At 40.1% G+C, this 18466-nt stretch overlaps 1 protein-coding gene across 3 annotated transcripts in view; it reads left to right on the forward strand.

Annotated features, from left to right (window-relative positions):
* MYO1E (myosin IE) overlaps positions 1-18466 on the forward strand; it is a 75340-nt gene that overhangs the window by 41550 nt on the left and 15324 nt on the right. For all 3 annotated transcript variants that reach the window (XR_014616467.1, XM_084213992.1, XM_084213993.1), the window contains exons 6-18: positions 26-115; positions 910-1041; positions 2297-2431; positions 3555-3687; positions 6804-7000; positions 7888-7968; positions 8362-8448; positions 9732-9818; positions 10853-11020; positions 11765-11850; positions 12436-12517; positions 13291-13397; positions 17193-17291. Coding sequence is in view for 2 of the 3 variants with exons in the window: in XM_084213992.1 (XP_084070118.1) it covers positions 26-115; positions 910-1041; positions 2297-2431; positions 3555-3687; positions 6804-7000; positions 7888-7968; positions 8362-8448; positions 9732-9818; positions 10853-11020; positions 11765-11850; positions 12436-12517; positions 13291-13397; positions 17193-17291 (1484 nt within the window). In the remaining variant the exon portion in view is untranslated. The remainder of the gene's footprint in view (positions 1-25; positions 116-909; positions 1042-2296; positions 2432-3554; positions 3688-6803; positions 7001-7887; positions 7969-8361; positions 8449-9731; positions 9819-10852; positions 11021-11764; positions 11851-12435; positions 12518-13290; positions 13398-17192; positions 17292-18466) is intronic.

Consider the following 18466-nt stretch of genomic DNA (forward strand, 5'->3'; position numbering starts at 1 on the left):
TTTCTTTCATTTCCTAAAATTTTAGCATGTTAAAGATATTATTCTACAATCCAACCCTTTACTGGAGGCCTTTGGGAATGCAAAAACTGTACGGAACAACAACTCCAGCAGATTTGTAAGTCCCTCTACCTTCGAGATGACTTTACTCTTCCGTCTTGTGTGTTGTTACAGAGACAGGATTCAGGGGTATAATACAAATTTACTACAGGTGAGGTAAATCTGAATAAGATATAAAGATAGAAAAAGATATGAATTGTGTTTTAAACCATGGTAGATGTCAGAGGCTTCTGTATAGTGTTTTTTCCCTGCATTTCTTTCTCTATATGTACTGGGTACAATTTTTAAAGTACCGAGGCTGCAGCCTTTACTAATACTATGCAGGCCGTAGGCAGGAATTACCTTCAGTCTGTCATTCCAGAAGGGTCAAGATAATCTCATGAAGTGACTGCTCCCTAAATTGCACACCAGAGGTTCCATTTGAAAAAGTTACACGTAGGCTTTAAAAATTTGAGATGTGTTCCTTGGCTAATGTGAGTGTAATGCAGCTAATGTCTCCCTGAAAGCGAGAACTTTGCTTCCAGGCAGTACAGTTTGCTGTTGGTTGTAAATCTGTTGAGCTGACCTGCTGTTTAGATGAGCCTCATGGTTTCCTTTATACTGAGCAAGAGTCTCAGCAGTGAAGAGAAGCCACTGATTTCCTCTCTACTTTTGCATTAACGTGGGGTGTGTTAATGTTGACCTGTATAAATGCAGAAAAGATCTGGTGGTTCAAGAGTGTAAGCTTAGGTTGTACCTTGAGGTATCCATGAAGATGAAATACCCTTGTCACCTTGCTTGGAATACAGTACAAGTGCACAATTTTGAATTTGCATTTACTAATCATTTAACAGCTTGAATTATTTATTGCAGGGGAAATACTTCGAAATACAGTTTAGCCCAGGTGGAGAACCAGATGGAGGGAAAATCTCCAACTTCCTACTGGAAAAATCTCGAGTTGTAATGAGGAATCCTGGAGAGAGGAGTTTTCACATTTTTTACCAGGTCAGGAGTGTCTAAGTCCTTTTTGAGTTATGTAAAGTATCCAGGACCTGTTTCTCCTTTTGATTGAATAGTTGTTCTCAAAGCAGTGAGATTTGAGTGCAAACTGCAGAGGTAACCTGGTCTCTGCTGGGAAGCTCAGTAGCATGGTGAGACACCATCTGCCATAGACCTGCCTGGCTGCCTTTCAGAACAGAATATTGCAGTATTTCAAAGCCTTGCTTGGAAACTCATTGTGAGTTCCCATATGGAAAAGTCTAAGAGAATATAATAGAAAAGGAGAACTTTTCAGCAGTTTTCTATTTAAACTGGCCTATATATTTAGAGAGAGAGGCCAGTTTATATATATCTGTATTGGCCTATACTTCCTGTGACAGAGAAATTTGATTCTCAGTTTATTTTTCTGAGACATTTATGATAATAGTTTGTTGAATTGTCCAAGTATCCCCAGTTTTTGTGTTTGAAAAGACTTTGCTGACCTTCAGTGGTCTTGGATGTGCATGGTCCTCACCTGCTGGAGTGCTGCTGATCAAGCTGTACAAAACTATGGCCAAGCCAGAGCTTTGTAAGTGACTGTAGCCAGCTTCACATATAGTTGAAGTGCCATTGCCAGGAGGGAAAGCTGAGTTGGTGCTGGAATTGCCCCAGGAGCTGTGTGTTCTCCTTTTCTGAGGTTTATGTACAATTTGTCCTGTCCTGCAGCTTTTCCTGGAGAGGTTGTTTGACAGACAGGTTAAGAGACTCTGGGGTTTTGACAGCTTTATTTTGAGGTTTTTTCCTCCCTGTTGCAGCCATGTCTGTGCATGGCTGCAGGACCTTGCACAGGTCTGAGGAGTGTGAGGGGTGCTTGTCCTCCCTGAGAGCCACAGGTGATGCTTTCTGAATGTGCTGTCAGCTGTGTCTGCCTTGCAGCAGGTGTGGAAAACACCTCCCTGCTAAGGATGTAGGGAACACATTCTGGATGGAAAATCCATTTTGCCTTTTCTTAATGAGTTAAAGATAATGGAAGGTATTGAAGGCAATCACATTTTTAGCTATTTATTAGTTGTGAAGTTAGAACTAAACCATTTGTGGGAATGGAATTGGCAGCCTGGTCTTTTGGGTTAGGCAATTACCAGAAGGTAGGAAGGATACATCCCTGGCACAGCACCAGCCATATCTCTCCCAGTAATTCTGGGCTCAGTCACCTGTTTCTGACCTGCTCATCTCTGCTGGAGATTGTTGGGTGTTCCCTAATTTGGGGGTTTTTATTCTGCAGCTAATTGAAGGGGCCTCCTCAGAACAAAAAAGCAGCCTTGGCATTACCAGTATGGACTACTATTACTATCTGAGTCTCTCTGGGTCCTACAAAGTGGATGACATCAATGACAAATCAGATTTCCAAGAAACACTGGTGAGTTCTTTACTGTGATTTGTGCAGCAGAGGATGTATGTTCATTTCACTGTTCATTTTTAGCAAAGATGTTGCTCTACTAATGTGGGAATGAGAAATTAATGTAGATATAACTTATTCTAGTTGTATTTTGCCTTGAGGAGGAGTTATGTTAACCCTGAAAACAGGTTTTGTAGAAAAGTGTTGGGATTTTCAGTTTGTTCTTTTTCAGAAGGGTGCAAATCTAATGAAATTTAACTTGTACAGATAATCTGTAGTGTGAAAAATGTGAGAATGCAAACACAACAAGGAACTTGCATTAGAAGAAAATTATAAGAGTGCTCTGTTTTAGCTGAATTACCAGTGCTGGCTGACCTTCCATGCTTATTTAAAACAGTGCAGCTGAAAAGCTGGAGAAAGGGAGTGTGAAAACACAGATCAGGGATCTTTATGCAGAGCTGCTGCCAGTTCATTGTGTGACCTGCCAACTGCTGGTGTCCTGTTCTTAGGAATTTACTATTTAAAGTAGATGTATGAACACATCTATGTATGTAGCACATTTAAAGGCCAATAAAATAATTGTTACTGTTGTATTGGAGCTTATTTGATATTTTAGAAAAACAGTTTGTTGAGAAGACATTCTGTAAGTTGTCCTGTACTCAGAACTCCAAAACCCTGGGGTACTGGGGATTTTCTAGTAAGTGGCTGAAATTCACAGCCTAATCCAGACACTGGGCTGTGTTTTGGAGTTACTCAGTACAGCTTCACAGTTCTTAGTCTTGGGTTAACTGACTGTGTAGAAGGAATAAAATCATTGTCTCTTATGTTTGTTGTTTCCCAGTTTGCAATGAAACTATTTCATTTTAGTGTGATGCTTTAAAGCAGGTGTTTATTTTTTCTGGAACTTATTTTGTTAATGCATGTTCTAAAAAGTGTAAATGCTTCTGTATTTAATTTAAAAAAATACAGAAGTGCTGAAGTAGAACATCTGGTACCCTTTGAAACTTCAGCTTTAATGAAATTTGATTGTGTTAGGAATCTGAATTGCTTTGAATAACTCTACTTTTTAACACCAACATTTTAAAAGGATTTCTAAGACAAGAGTCTCTTCAACTGATGCAAATTTGTTTGTTTTTCTTGCCAGCACGCAATGAGTGTGATTGGGATCTTTGCAGAGGAGCAGGCATTGGTACTGCAGATAGTGGCAGGAATATTGCATTTGGGAAACATCAGCTTCAAAGAAGTTGGCAACTATGCAGGAGTGGAGAGCGAGGAGTGTAAGTACCTCTGGAAACTGTTACAGGAGCAGCAGTGGGCTGCAGCCCAGATGGCAGAAGGTGAACTGCAATTTAGAGCTGCTTATCCAAACAGAGCAGAGTTTCTTAGAATGTCAGGCTGCCAGTTGAGAGTCTCTGCCAAAACCAGGTGCTGAGGGCCCCTCTTTTGTCTTGTAAAGGGCCACTGACTTAAATGGAGTGTGATTTTGAATTTGAGAAATCCTGTTCCAGCCTTTGAGTGTGAAATAAGACACTGTAAGAAGGGCTTGAACTCTGCTGCTCTCAGTGCATCAGCACACATTCATAAACCCCTGTTTATTATGTGGTTTGTGTGGCCTCCTGTGCTGTGAAAGCAGCTCCCAGCTGTGGCTGTTCCTGGGCCCAGGCATCCATACAGGTGTGTGCATGTGTTCTGTAAACAGAGATCCAGAGCTGAACTGAAAAGCAGGCTTTACATTCTACAGTTGTGTGTCCTGTCTCAAATTCCTCAACTGATACCTCATTGTTAGCTACAGCTACTGAGTAACTATTTCTTTACAATTCCCTTTCCCACAGCCCTGTCCTTGTGTCCCTCAGCACATGCTGTGTCCTGTAGCACTGGGCTCACAGCATCAAGGTGTTGGAACATTAATGGACTTGGAGTTTTAAAGGTTTTTGTTGTGATTTACACCTTGCATCTAATGTGGATTTATGCTGCTTGGATAGTTTAAGGACAGAGTGGATAAGCACAACACACATAACAGTACCTTACACATACCTGTGTGTTCTCTTAATTCTTGGTTCAGAATGGGTCTTATGTTTAGGAAAATTGCATTTGTTTACTTTAGATACTTTATTTCATAACTTACTTATCTTGTGCAGTCAGCTTCACACTCAACTGTATAAGCATTCTCCTGCTATTTGTTTTATGAAACTGGGAAATAAAAATTACTAATTTTTAATTTTCATAGTCTTTCAAATTAAGAAGTTAATGAATCCAAAGAAAAACATTTTTTGGCATTGTATTTATAGGCATTTTAGTTCCAAATGAGCTCCTGTGCTTCAGTTTAAATCACAGTGTTAAATCTTTCAATCAGATCAAGATATCTAAAAGCCATACAAGATGGCTACAGAGTGAGTTGCATCAAAATAACAAATGGCAAAGACATTAATTGAAAATAAATCATTAGAAGTGAATGTATTTCTGTAATGAGCCATGTCCACCAGGTTTCTTCTGCTCCTTGGGATACAAATGCATAAATTGTGTATGAATAATACATGGGAAGAAATTAGAAAGTAGAATGAATATCAAACTTACACATAAGTGTACTGATTTTAGAGAATCCAGGGAAGAAATAGCCACATCTAGCACATCATTTCTGCATTATGAAGATGAAGGTTGGTCTCATTTCCCTTCTCCATTAGTCTTCCCTCCAGTTTACTGTTTGTCCATACATTTTTAAAACTGCCAGTGATTGCTATCTGCTCTACTTTTTAAATATATTAATAGATTAAAAAAGTTTTTATTTGCTGGAAATCTTCCATGCTACAATTAAGGCAAATAATAGTACTTCTCTCTTGGAGGAAGAAAAGAATTTGAACTCTCCCTCTTTACACTTGCATTGTATTGAAAGGGTTGTTTTTCACTTCCTGGAAGCCCAGGAAGTGAGCCCAGTCTTTTCAGCTTTCCTTCACAGAGTGCCTTTAAAACTATTCCACTGAATGCTACTGATGACTCTTTGAGGATCATTTTTTCAATTACATGCATATCCTGCTTTATAATAATTTCCAGACTGTAACTTTATGGTCCCTAACTAGGGAAAACAATCAGGCATCTTAGGAATGTGAAGTTGTATCAAGTGCTGGCCAGCTACTCTTCCCTTACAGTAAATCATTAGCACTGGAAAGGGGGAGTTTCTGGGCTCTGCATGGTGCTCCTTGCCATTAGTCTGCGTTCATCAATTCTTACCAGTAGTTTTGGTTAAGCATTTTTCCTGGCATCTTAACAGTCTATGTGAGCAGATCTGGTGGTCTGTAATTGCCTGCATTCTTTCCCAAGGTGAAGCATACAATGATTGACCTTTTCATGTGCTCTTCATCCTGAGTTCTCTGAATTACCAGAGATGTCGCCAGTGACTTAACTTGGTGTGGTTCCTGGTACCCCAGAGTAAATTTAATCAGTTTGCTGATGGTAATAAATCATATTTTAGAAAGCTGGTGGTTATTTCTAATTTTAAAAATACTTTTGGAATAATGTACTAAAGGGTTTAGTGAAGTCATGCTGTGACATTACAGATGCATAAAGTGCAAGTGGCTGCCACTTTAGTGATTATTTTGCATCCTCCTCACACCGGTAAAGTATATCTGAAACCAATGGAACATGGAGGAAACACTGTTGGAGGAGAGAGTTTCCAGGAGTTTTCCTCAGGAGCTGTTTCCATTTGCTTTCAAGGCACTTCTGTTTTTCCACTCCCTAAGGTGTGTGACACCTGCAGTAACATCTGCACCATGTGCTGAGAGTGCAGAGGATACCAGACCCTGGGCTGCTTATAGCACAGGTGTATTTTTGTGCTTTACTTTTGAATAAGGGGAAACAGAATTGGCAAAGTACTTACAGAATAAGGAATTAAAAAATGAAAGGCAAGGTAATTGAAAACCTTTTGCAATGTCCTAGCTTAGAAGAAGAAAGAGAAAGGATATTAGGAAACAGCCTACTTTTTATTATATTTTAAGCATTTCATGTTTTTACAAAGAATTTTCAATGGTGTCAATTTTATTTCATGTGTGAGCTCTACATTTTATTTCCATCTCCTCCAAGAGTGATTTGTTTGAACCACGCAGTTCAAAACCATGTCCTGTGGCAGCTTACATGTTGGAAGGACTGAAGGTACAGAAATAGCTGACTATTTTACTTCAAGGTCATTTATCTTAATTGAAATGTAGGTAAAGAATTGAAAATGCTATGAGTCTCTATGCTCCTTGAGGAGCATAGAGAAATTTTGAAGACATAAATTGCTCCTCTTTTCCTGTTTAAGCTGCACACTCCCTGAGTTTTACTGTTATTTAAGAAAAGTTAATTTTTTTCTTTGTTCTGTGTTTAGTAAATCATAATCCAGCAAGCCTGATCTTTCTTGCAGTTTTAGCTTTCCCTGCTTTTCTCCTGGGAATTAACCAGGACCGCCTGAAGGAAAAACTGACCAGCAGACAGATGGACAGCAAGTGGGGAGGCAAATCTGAGTCCATTAATGTCACACTGAATGTGGAACAAGCCTGCTACACCAGGGATGCCCTGGCCAAGGCCCTTCATTCCCGTGTTTTTGATTACTTGGTGGATGTAAGTTGGATTTGCTTGATTCTGCTGAAGTACCCAAACAAGTAGAAGGGCCCCAGGAATGTTCCTTGCAGGCCTTTTCTTGCCTGTCATTGCTTTGCCCAAGCCTGCCCAGTGCAGTGGGAGTGTGGCCATGGATACCAAACACAGGGCACTGCCTCTGCCGTGAGCTGTGCTTGCAGGTTCCTGCTGTGACTGTCCCATGTGGGATCCTGATCTCCCTCCTGTCAGCATCCCTACTTCTCCGAGTGTGGTTCCTCCTCTCAGCAGGGCAGAATTGGCTGGTTGTGCTCCCCTGCTCTCTGATCCCACTTCCCTGCAGAGAGCCCCTTCAGCAGTGGAGCCAGGGGCCAAATTCCGTTCTCAGTGCTAAAATGCTCTCTTGTTCGGAGTCAGACCCTGGGCTGGGCTGGAGGCCGGGAGCCCTGGATGCTCCTGGCGCAGCAGGGATCTGCTCCATGAGGGAGCTGCAGTGACCCAGAGCTCCCTCCTCACAGCAGCCCTGCCATCCATCCCTCTGTGCCTGCACTCACCCGCACAGGAGGGGGGCGCAGAGTGAGGGGAAGAGATTCAGTGTACCCTCAGCAAAATTCATCAAATAGCAGACTTAAAAGCTGTTCTTTTTCTGTTGGCTCCTTTTATTTAACTGAGCTAATTACAGTGAAAAGGAAAGATTTTTGTAGATAGTAGATCCAAAGGCTCACTGACCTGGAAAACAGGATAACGTACTGTTCATTTCCTAACTGTTTGTAACACTTTATTAAAAAGTGAAAGCAAAATAACATTTTCTGTAAATTTGTATTGAATTCAAATATATAATTTTATCATAAGTATTTAAGAATATTGATGTATTTAAATTGTATAAACTACACTTTGTTTTGTTTTGTTAGTCTATCAATAAGGCTATGGAGAAGGACCATGAAGAATATAATATTGGTGTCCTCGATATTTATGGCTTTGAAATATTTCAGGTATGACAATGGGATACTTGGGGTTTGAGCAGGTCTGACCTAGGAGAGCTTTTTTTGTAATTTAGAGGGGAAAAAGTTTAAACCAGAAAAAAAAATCACAGATCCTATGGCCAGAATAAAAGCAAAAAAAAAAAAATCCCAACCCATCTTCCTGGACATTGTGATCTCACTGGTATAATGTCTCACTTAATAAACACGAGGTATTGAAGAAACTTCAAAGAAATGAAATCATTGATCTTAAAAGGAAGATCTGAAATTCCACAAAATGTCTATAAAGTCAGCTACCCATCTGTCACTGACAGTGTTGCTTTGAAGCTTATTGGCAGCGTAAGAACTAAAAATTATTGTATATACAGCAGGAGACTAATTTTTACATTGCTTCCTTTTCTACAGAAAAATGGTTTTGAACAGTTCTGCATCAACTTTGTAAATGAAAAACTGCAGCAGATTTTTATTGAACTGACACTGAAGGCAGAGCAGGTAACCAGACTTTTTTTAAAAAATTATTTTGGAATTAACAAATGAGCTATTCCTTTTTCAGCTGGTGGCAGAATTCAGGTGTCATCATCTGCAACAGTAGATTTACCTTGTTAAGCAAGACAAAGGGAAAGAAAGCAGCCTTGGCTGTTGACTGACCCTAAAACTGTAAAGCACATCAGCTGTAGGCATTTGTTCTCTGCTGGGGTGGTGCAAAGCCAGTCCACCCCACGGTGTGCTGCTGCAGTCTCATGACTGTGCCCAGGCGTGCTGCAGTCTGACTCATGGGCAGGGATGGAAAGCTGCAGCCTGGCTCCATCCCTGGGCTTCCCTTGAGCATGACACACATTTCACTGGGGATGCTTTCCTTCATTTCCTTCACACCATTTCTATTTTTTGAAAAAAAATTAAAAAATAATATATATGTGTATGTGTGTATATGTAAGAATGAAATAGATCAGAGAAATACGAAGATACTTCTGAAAGTATTTGCAGTTCTCTGCTCACAGTCTTACTGCCAAATCTCACTTTTTTTGTTTCTGTATGGGAGGGCAGACAGGATGCAGCTGAGACAGGAGCCCTGTGTGCAGCCTGAGCTCAGGGCTGGCACCAGCTTTGGGACAGAGTTTTCAGGAATGCCCAGACACAATTGCCTTTGTGGGAAAGTAACCAGTCATGGCACTGGCTGCACAAGTGACCTGCAGAGTGTGAACTGAGCCCTTGTATGTGCAACTGACTGGGTCAATTTAATCGAATTTTAATATGGATTTTCCCCCAGTCTTTCTTTAGGTATGTTTTTAGATACAGTAATTGCCTACAGAAATAAAAAGATGCATCTTCATTTCATGTACATTTCTAAATGTGTTGCCTGGGGGATCTGATCCTCCATGTCCCTGTCACAATCTGGATTTTTAAAATAGATCAGGATGTGGATACTTAGGTGCACTGTCAAGATACTGCAAAAGTCATTTTGTTACTATTGCTAAGTGCTTTGACAATAAATGCAGTTGAAATCTTCCTGCTGTTGTCAGTAACCAGGAAGGGCTGTGAATGACAAAGGAATGTGTGGGGAGAACAGAGTAGGATTCCAATTCATCTTTTAGGCAGAAGAGAGCTGGATTTAACTATCAGTAGGGTCATTTCTCCCACCTCCACCCAGTCATACATTTGGCAAGTCTTCATGAACATGAGTAGTGCAGAGTTTGTGTCTGTGCAGTGTGTTGTAAATCTAGTGCTACATCTACAGTGCAAAAGAATGTTTGCATCTGTTTCTTTTTACTTAACAGGAAGAATATGTACAAGAAGGAATTAGATGGACACCAATAGAATACTTCAACAACAAAATAGTGTGTGACCTTATAGAGAACAAAGTGGTAAGTATTTAGAACAAACAGGTGGAAAAAACAGCAAGACTTTTTTTCTCTTAAATATTTGGGCTGCTGCTTTTTCTGTAAAGAAGGTTCATAGGAAAATGCAAATCCTGTTGTTCAGTTACTGAGTCATACTAAGTCTATATATAAAGTCTTACATAAGATGTCTTATAGGAGCCCTGAGATATGTCATGTAAGATATACCGTCCAAAAAGAGAACTATACCATAGCATGATTGACATGTGACTAAAAAGACAAAATAATGGGAAAAAAATTGTATCCAGCAAAATGTATCATGACCTTACTGACATACTGTACATCAGATAATGCTCTTTGTGTCCCTGGGAGATGTAATTCAGTTTGGGGAAGCTACAGCACCACCTTTCCTTCAAGGTGCTGTTGCAAATCAAGCCAGAACAAGTGAAGAGACAGTATTGTAGATAAAGGAAGTTGTGTGGTTTTGCTGCGCAGACTGTTCTGTAGTCTCAAGTCTTTATGTTGTCTTTAGGTCAGAAGTAGGGTGTTTCTCAGATAGTTCTTTATCCTCATGTAGGCCAGAACAGTTTTGAAAGACTGGAGTGGCCTGTGCTTAAATGCACATCAGATTTTGCCCATTTTCTGTCTGTATGAGGATGACTAGCAAGAGAATAAGATTTCCCTCCCAATCTCAGGAATTTAGCTCTAAGTCTGTCAAACTACAGCATGTCCATTTAAGTACTTTCCTCAGACATGGGTTTACTTTTTGGTGGAGTGAGGAAAGAAACTTTAAACAGATGTTGAGTGTTTTGATGTTTTTGTTAATTTGGTGTTTTTCAACAGTAACCACTGTTTCCTCCATCATTTCCTACTGTCATCCCATGAAGTGTCATCTCTCCTTAAACTGTTTGCATATCAGTGTAAAAGATTGGAGGGAGATCCTTCCTGACTGTGCTCTACTGTTTTTGTAGCAAAACCAGTTTTCTGTCTGGGGGAAACAACTGGCATCATAATTTTTTCCCCCTCACTTGAGCTGCTGTTCTTGTTCCCCACCCCATTAGAACCCCCCAGGGATTATGAGCATTTTGGATGATGTGTGTGCCACAATGCACGCCGTGGGAGAAGGGGCTGACCAGACACTGCTCCAGAAACTGCAGATGCAGATTGGCACTCATGAACATTTCAACAGCTGGAACCAGGGCTTCATCATCCATCATTATGCTGGAAAGGTAACGTGGAAAATCCTCACTGAACTCTCTGTAATGTGTTGATGAGAAGGAGAACAGTAATGAGGGGAAGGGGGAAGCCCTGCAGAGGGCTGGCTTGGTTTTACACAGCCAGATTCTCCCAGGAGACTGTGTCCCTTCACAGTGCAGGGAGCTTAGGCCAGAAATGCCTTCACAAATGGCCCTTGCTGGAGAGAGGAGTCTGAGCCTTGCTGCTCTCAGAACCGGAACTTGAATGTAATAAATGAGTGCCCCATGACTTTCATTAATTGTAATCCTGTTTGTTTATTACAGTAGCTGTAAATTTAAAGAATTCAGATATAAACATGATGTTTAGGTGATGATATGCCACCAAAACTGGGAATATAATGTGCAGATCTATATTGTTTGGATTTATTTCTCAGAGTATTCATTGTTTTCTGCAGTTAATAACAGTGAATCCTTACTACACAAAAACTTTTCTTAGTAAAATTCAGTATTAAATTCACGTCATGTTCCATTCACTAGTTCCATAAGTGTTTTTAAATTTGACTCTAAATGGAATTTATATTTAAGGATGAAGCTCCTATGTTTGTTATGAAATAGTTTAATAATACATGCTAGAATTTAGTGCTCATTGTAGTATCTAAGTTTTACCAGACTAACTAAAAAGTACAGAACAGCAACTGATGAGGACAGAATTTAAATTTTCTTTAATTTATTGGGTTCTCAACTTACCACAAACAATCAATTTCCACCTTGGCCCAGGTATCTTATGATATGGATGGATTCTGCGAGAGAAATCGGGATGTTCTTTTCATGGACTTGATTGAACTCATGCAGAGCAGTGATTTGTACGTAAGCAAACCTTGCTTGGAGCAGGAATGCCGTGGTGGTTTGGAGGGCACAGAGGGCCACACTTCTCTGCTTTGCACCTGCTGACCTCCTTTGTGTAACAGTGCAAATGCCCAGTGCTGCAGGACAGCAGCAGCCCTGCATTACCCTGACCTTCATTCCACAGATTGGACCAAGGGAGCGCTGTCAGAGTCAAATGCTGTAATGGCAGCCTTTGTTTTGGCCTCAAGCAAGGCTATCAGTGCTCTGGCTCCTCTCAGAACAGGCACTGTTTTACAAAATAACTTTTTTTTGGTGATGTATTTTAATTAATTGATGCTTATTTTTTAAGAAGTGTGCATTTCTTCAAGTCTTCTAGATGTCTGCTGTCGAGGCTTTCAATGCTCACTAAAATAGCAAGGGGTCTCTGTGAGGAATGAGGCTCATGGAAAGTACTAATCTTAAAATAGATTTGATATAACTCAAGAGTAGTAGAAGTAGCTATTTATATTCTGCTCAACTATCAACTTTTACCGCATATTCCTTGACATGCCTGCATTGAATCGTCTTTCTGTGCCAACCCTGTTTTATAAATTCTTTCCTAGGCCTTTTATAAAGGCTCTGTTTCCTGAAAATCTTCAAGTGGACAAGAAGGGCCGTCCTACCACTGCAGGCAGCAAAATCAAAGTATGTCTCCTTTTGCAGTGTTGGTGTGTGTATATGTGGTTGTGTGTTTCTGTATGAATAGCTAAATGAATTTTAAAAAGTATTTTCTTTTTTTACTATCCTGATGTTTTTAAAGGTAGATACTAGGAGTATCTTCATGGCAAAGTGATGCATTGTTTCAGCATTGTTAGAATTGTTCTGCCCAGCATCAGTGTTCATTAGATGTTGCATCCTATAGCAGTGAATTTTCAGATGGAGCAATTGATGGTTCTTGCATGTGCATAATGAGTGAGCCACCTCACTCAGCCTCCCGTGCCCTGCAGCTAACTGCACATAACTGGTCTCTTTGCAGTGCAGAAATGCCTGACCCAGCACCCACCCAGTCAACAGCAGTCTCTACTGACCACAGAGTGCCTTGCATAAGGCAGCAAGTGCTGCAAGGCCAGGGCCTGTATGGAGTGTGGGATACACACTTAGATTACACATGACTTGCAAATCAATACTTTACCAGCCTCTTTTCTCACATTTCACCCTGACAGGTTCACTTGATGCATTTGCTCCATATTTTTATAAAGAAGTTTAAATGTATTGCATAGCTGGAGATAATGGTGCTTTCTATTTATTGATAAGTTTATTATGAGGTGCAAATTATCCCAAGACACTTTGGTTGTTGGAGAAAGACCAAAGGCACCTGTGTCTAGCCAATGGAGTCATCAGCAGATGGTTGGTAATTGTAGGATTCCCTCAGGATTTAGCCTTTCAGCTCAGATCCTGTTGTTTTCCTTTGTTTACAGAAACAAGCCAATGACCTTGTTGGCACCCTGATGAAGTGCACGCCGCACTACATCCGCTGCATCAAACCCAATGAGACAAAGAAGTCTCGGGACTGGGAGGAGAGCAGGTATGGAGCACAGAGTGTGTGAGGAGAAGCAGTGCCAGTGGTCAAAAGAAGCCACAAAAATTCATAATTTGTAATTGTACAGCCTACAAACACAACTACATTCTCTAAACCTTCAGAAGTGAATCTGGCATGACCTCTCCTAAACTCTGAAGATAAGTGCTGATCACTTGGTCTAAATCAGCACTTAGTGTGTGCAGCTCTGGGCTTTTCTCCTGCCAGTTATGAATAACCAGCATTTGCATGAGAAGTACAACCAGTATATAAAGACTCAGTTTTCCATGTAAAATGTGCATACCAAATGTATTATGATTGCTTCTAACTTTAGCTTGATGCTTTGAAAATAGCTTCTATTAAGAAGCTAGAAAGCCAGTAGGAGATCTGTATCTGCTTTTATGTATCAAACTTGCCAAAAAGTGTCTATAACCAACAGTGGAGAAGGTTCCTGTTTTACTTACATTTAATTAGCCAGCTCTTTAAAAAGAATTGACTGGAATGTCATGTCAGGTGATTATATAGACAGTAAATAGAGGTCTAAATGATCTGTTTGGTTTATCACATCTGTTTTAAGGCATCTTTAACTGCATTGTGCTGGTTGCACCTTCCTCTTCTCTGGGAAAGATGCTGCTCTTTTTGCACTGGGCTAGGTGCTTGGTGGGATGTGTAAGCTGTGTGGGGCCCTAATGTAGGTAGCATTCATTACTATATACCAAGTACTTCTGAAAATGGTAAAATTGCTGATGAAGCAAGTGGTTATTTTTTGTCATGGTGAAACAGCTTGCAAAGTCTGATAAAAAGCATTCTTGGACAACCCCAGCTGAATTCCCTTCCTGCCTTTCCAGCAGACCAGCACAGTCACATGCAGATGGAGAGCACTTACAGAAGCTGTTGGGACTGCACTCCAAAGTCTCAGTGAGGGCTTGGCAGTAAATGGAGACCCTCTTTAGCTTTTCCACCCTGAAAATCCTGCTGTGCAGCACTTCATTTGCTACTCACGCTGGGGACCAAAGGAGGAGATTAAGTGATCCTGGGAAAAGTATTTATAAAACTTATAGTTAAAAATTGAGGGGCTTTTAAAATCAATCATTTGCATATTGGGAAACAGGCCTGTTATTGTGGAAGGTGTTGCTAGGAAACCAGTGAAACAAATGCAGGCCTAGTCCTGAGAAAAGGACAGCTTTCAGGAAACCCCTTCAGGAGCAAAAATGGGCAAGATTTCTTCTTGTTTTCCTGTAGTGAGGTTGGTGTGTTACCAGTAGCTGCTGTATTTGCCAAGTGAAATACAAAGGATTGTATACTGTCAAGCTCAGACAGAAATGGAAGTGCTGCTTACAATGGTAATCCTTCATCCCTGTTTAAACATCCCAACATTCTTCAATTTCGATCTGTGATTGCCCATCTATTGTACTAGGACTGCACTGGGGCACTCAGTGACCAGTCTGGGGAAGAGAAATTTATATGCATGTGACAATTCAAAGTTAATTGTTAATTAATATTGTTGTTTCTCAAATTTACTGTGAAAAAGATTTGAGGGAAATAAAAACCATCATTGAGTTTATGTAATACTTTGCTGATTGGTGGATTTTTAAAAGTTTTTTGTTTTATTTTCTTGGTCACATAATGCTCCATCATACACAGGCTGCCTTAGTCAGTGCAATGGGAGTAGCAGTTTGCTTATTTGTAGCAGGTTTACTAGACCGTGAAAATGTAACTGAAAAAGGAAAAACCCTTTCACAAAGCTGCTTTTACTTCATGCTCACAGAAGCCATGGAACTCCACCTTTCTGCTGCTGTTGAATAACTCCAGAATATTTAGCACTGAAACATAGGCTTGTGTAATATCTAAAGCTTGTATAATACCTTAGTTAGTCCAGAAATTGGGGTGTTCTTGAAATGTGTTTTTGTTCAGGTCCTGGCACAGCCACTTGGACTTGTATTCAAAACTGCTGCATTAGCTGAATTCCCAGACCCTGACCTGCTTGAGGTTGCTGCCTGAAGGGAGATTTTCAGTGTGTCTTTTCTCAGAAAGGAAAGGAAAAAAACCAGAAAAATGTCTCAAATTCTCTGGTGCTGGACACTGATACTGGCAAGACAGTAAGAAAATGGGAGTAGTACTGTTGCTCCAGTGCATTATTCCAGATGTGAACAGGAGGGAAAGCTATAAACAGGAAAATGTCTTTTTGTCCACCAACTTTGTACGGTACCAGAATTCTTGGAGTGGGTACAAAATATACTTGATTCCTTGAACACAGCAAGATGAAAATGTGTAGTAGTCTTTATTTTAAGCTAAAAGAGCAATATCACTCATCATTTAGTAAAGTACCCCTCAAAAGTGATCTTCAAAAAGAAGAACTAACTGAAGGGATTTTGTCATTTGTAGCAAGGGATTTCAAAAGATTTTTTTCTTCATACTATGAGTCATTTGAAAAAAAAGTCTCAACAAAGAAAAAATGGGCAGTACATTTTATATTCAAATTTAACTTTGCAAAATAGCTAGAGAAATAACATTGAATTAACTGTGAGAGTTTCAGGTTTTGAAAAACCTTCTGTAAAATCAGAGAAATAGTAAGCAAAACAAAATTAAATGGCTTATTACAAGCTCACTTTTTAAAAATTACATGTAAACAGACAGTCTTTTATATACTGTTTGTTAAATTTGCAGGACTAAAATCTTAAAAACTGTTATAGTTTAGACTGAAAGCTAAAGCTTTTATACTTTGCTCTGTAGAAGAATAGCAACAGAGTGAAAAACTGACCTTGCTTCTTTCAGCATATGACTTAGATGAGAAAATTAGGAGAATGCAAAGGAAATCAGCAACTGAAATTCTTCAAATCAAATTGCTATACATTAAGCAGTAGACTAGCAGGATATGTAAGAAGAAACATAAAATCATAAATGTGTCACAGGTCTAGAAGGAGATAAAAATACAAAAGCTTCTTTTGTTTTGCTGGTTTTCTGCTTAGCATTTCATGGGCACATACTTGTTCCCTGATTAGAGCCTGGCTGGAAGTGCTTGGTGTGAGGCAGCTCTGCTGGTGCTGGGATAATGATGCTTCAGTTCCCATGTGCAGCAGAGTTTCTCCACAGCCATTAACACTTTCTGTGGGACTGGTACCAGCTCAGCTTTTGTTTGTAATTTAAAGTGTGCCATGGATGAGTCATCCATTACTGTCTTTAGCCAGTTTTGTGCCTATCCTCGAATCCTTCCTTTGCAGCATGGTAAAATTAGGAGGAGTTTTAGCTTTTCATCAGTATGCTGACCTGGCTTTCTTCTTTCTGATTCTTTGTTAGTGAAGGTTTGGCATCAGGGGCTTTTTCAGCCATCAGATTTGGTCTTTTCTCCATAACAACGAGGAAAAAGATATTACTGTGCTGCTGTTTGAGCTATGTAAAGCATAGGAAAATAGGAAAAACCTTCAGAAGAGAACACAAAACAATTTCCCAATCCCTTGGATACCAGCTGTGTAATTGTATCAGTAATAGTTACTTGGCCTTTTATGGATTTTATTATTACCTAAGAAATTTATACACAAATTATTTTGGAGATGGGAAGTTAAACTAGGAAAAAATGCTAAAGTTAACTTGCTACATATATTTCAGTGCTGTAGTCTACCTGCCTGGAATATCTTTCCTACCATGCAGTGTGCAGGGTAATGTGCAAAATTAGATTCATTTACCTGTGCATGAATTTTAGCAATCAACAGTTAAACATGATTCATATGTTTAAGAATGCCTCAGTCCACAAGTATGCTGAAATCAAATGGATTTTAAGCCTTGCATTTTTGTTTTTGTCCCCAGGGTAAAACATCAAGTGGAATACTTGGGTCTGAAAGAAAATATTCGAGTCAGAAGAGCTGGCTACGCCTACAGACGGGTTTTCAAGAAGTTTCTGCAGAGGTAGGTAGCACTGTTTAGAAGAATTGCTATAAACAGCAGGGTTGTTTACATGATGAGGAGACAGCCAAAAGGTTGCCAGTTTTGAAACCTTCCCATTTCCCACTTAGCCATTTCTCCACATGTGCCTTGCTCAGTGATCTCCATTACACGGAGATTTCACAGTGCTTCAAAGCCTGGCTTTGTGTTACTGAAAGGGCTTCATCTTTTCTGTAAACTTGCCTAAGGCCTCAGTATTTGTAGTGCTATAGAGGGTTCCTCAAAGTTACAAAGAGTTCAAGGAACTGATGCGGTGCCTGAAATCTGAGCGTCCAGCTGCAAGCCTTTTTCTAAAATGGTGCTGCTCCACTCTCCCCATGGCAGACAGAAGACAGGTAAAGAAGTCCACACGTGCCATTCAACCATTGCAGTGTGAAGAGAAACCTCAGCTTACAGAGCTTGTTATCCTTCCACTGGTGTTCTGACAGCTGGGAATGGGCACAGCTCAAACCTCTGCAGCTGCTCAGGGAATGAATGAAAGCAAGTCAGGGCTCTGGAAGATCAGTCCTGTTCTCGGTGTCTTAGCACCAGCTGTTACCATGATTAACTACCTCCACTAGCTAATGAAATCCTCTTAAACGGGAGCAGTTTCAAGATTTATACAACATTCAGCTTCTGTTCTTCAGAAGCTGGAGACATGCAGCTAATAAATGCCCAAACAGGCTTTATGTGATAAATCAGCTTTTGCTGGAAATTGTTGCATTGAATTTGAGAGTGTCAAAGAAAAACCCAATCAGTTTTTGCAAGGAGTGGAGTATAGTTAATGAAACAGCACAGGACAAAGCCATTAGTAATCCTTCATGGTAGTACCAAGAATATGCTAATAATGCAGTAACAGCCAGACCTAAAATCTCTGAAAGTATGGACTTCATTTTCATGGAACAATTATAACTTCCTTTTTCTTTATGACTTTCAAGCCTAGATGTATAAACATGAACATGCTACAGGCTGTGTTACTGAACACAGACTGTTGCTGAGGCACAAAACAGATTTATACTGTGTGTTAAATCTAGTGTGAACTCAGACTGCGAGGGCTGGGCAGGCTCTGAGAGTTCTGCACAGAGGAAAGCTATGTGGTACTTCTGGATCCACAGGCAACTGACACTCCTCTTATGGAATTCATCCTTTTGTTTCAGATT

The sequence above is a fragment of the Fringilla coelebs genome (genome assembly GCF_963513975.1).
Source record: "Fringilla coelebs genome assembly, chromosome: 12".
NCBI classification, from domain to species: Eukaryota; Metazoa; Chordata; class Aves; order Passeriformes; family Fringillidae; genus Fringilla; species Fringilla coelebs.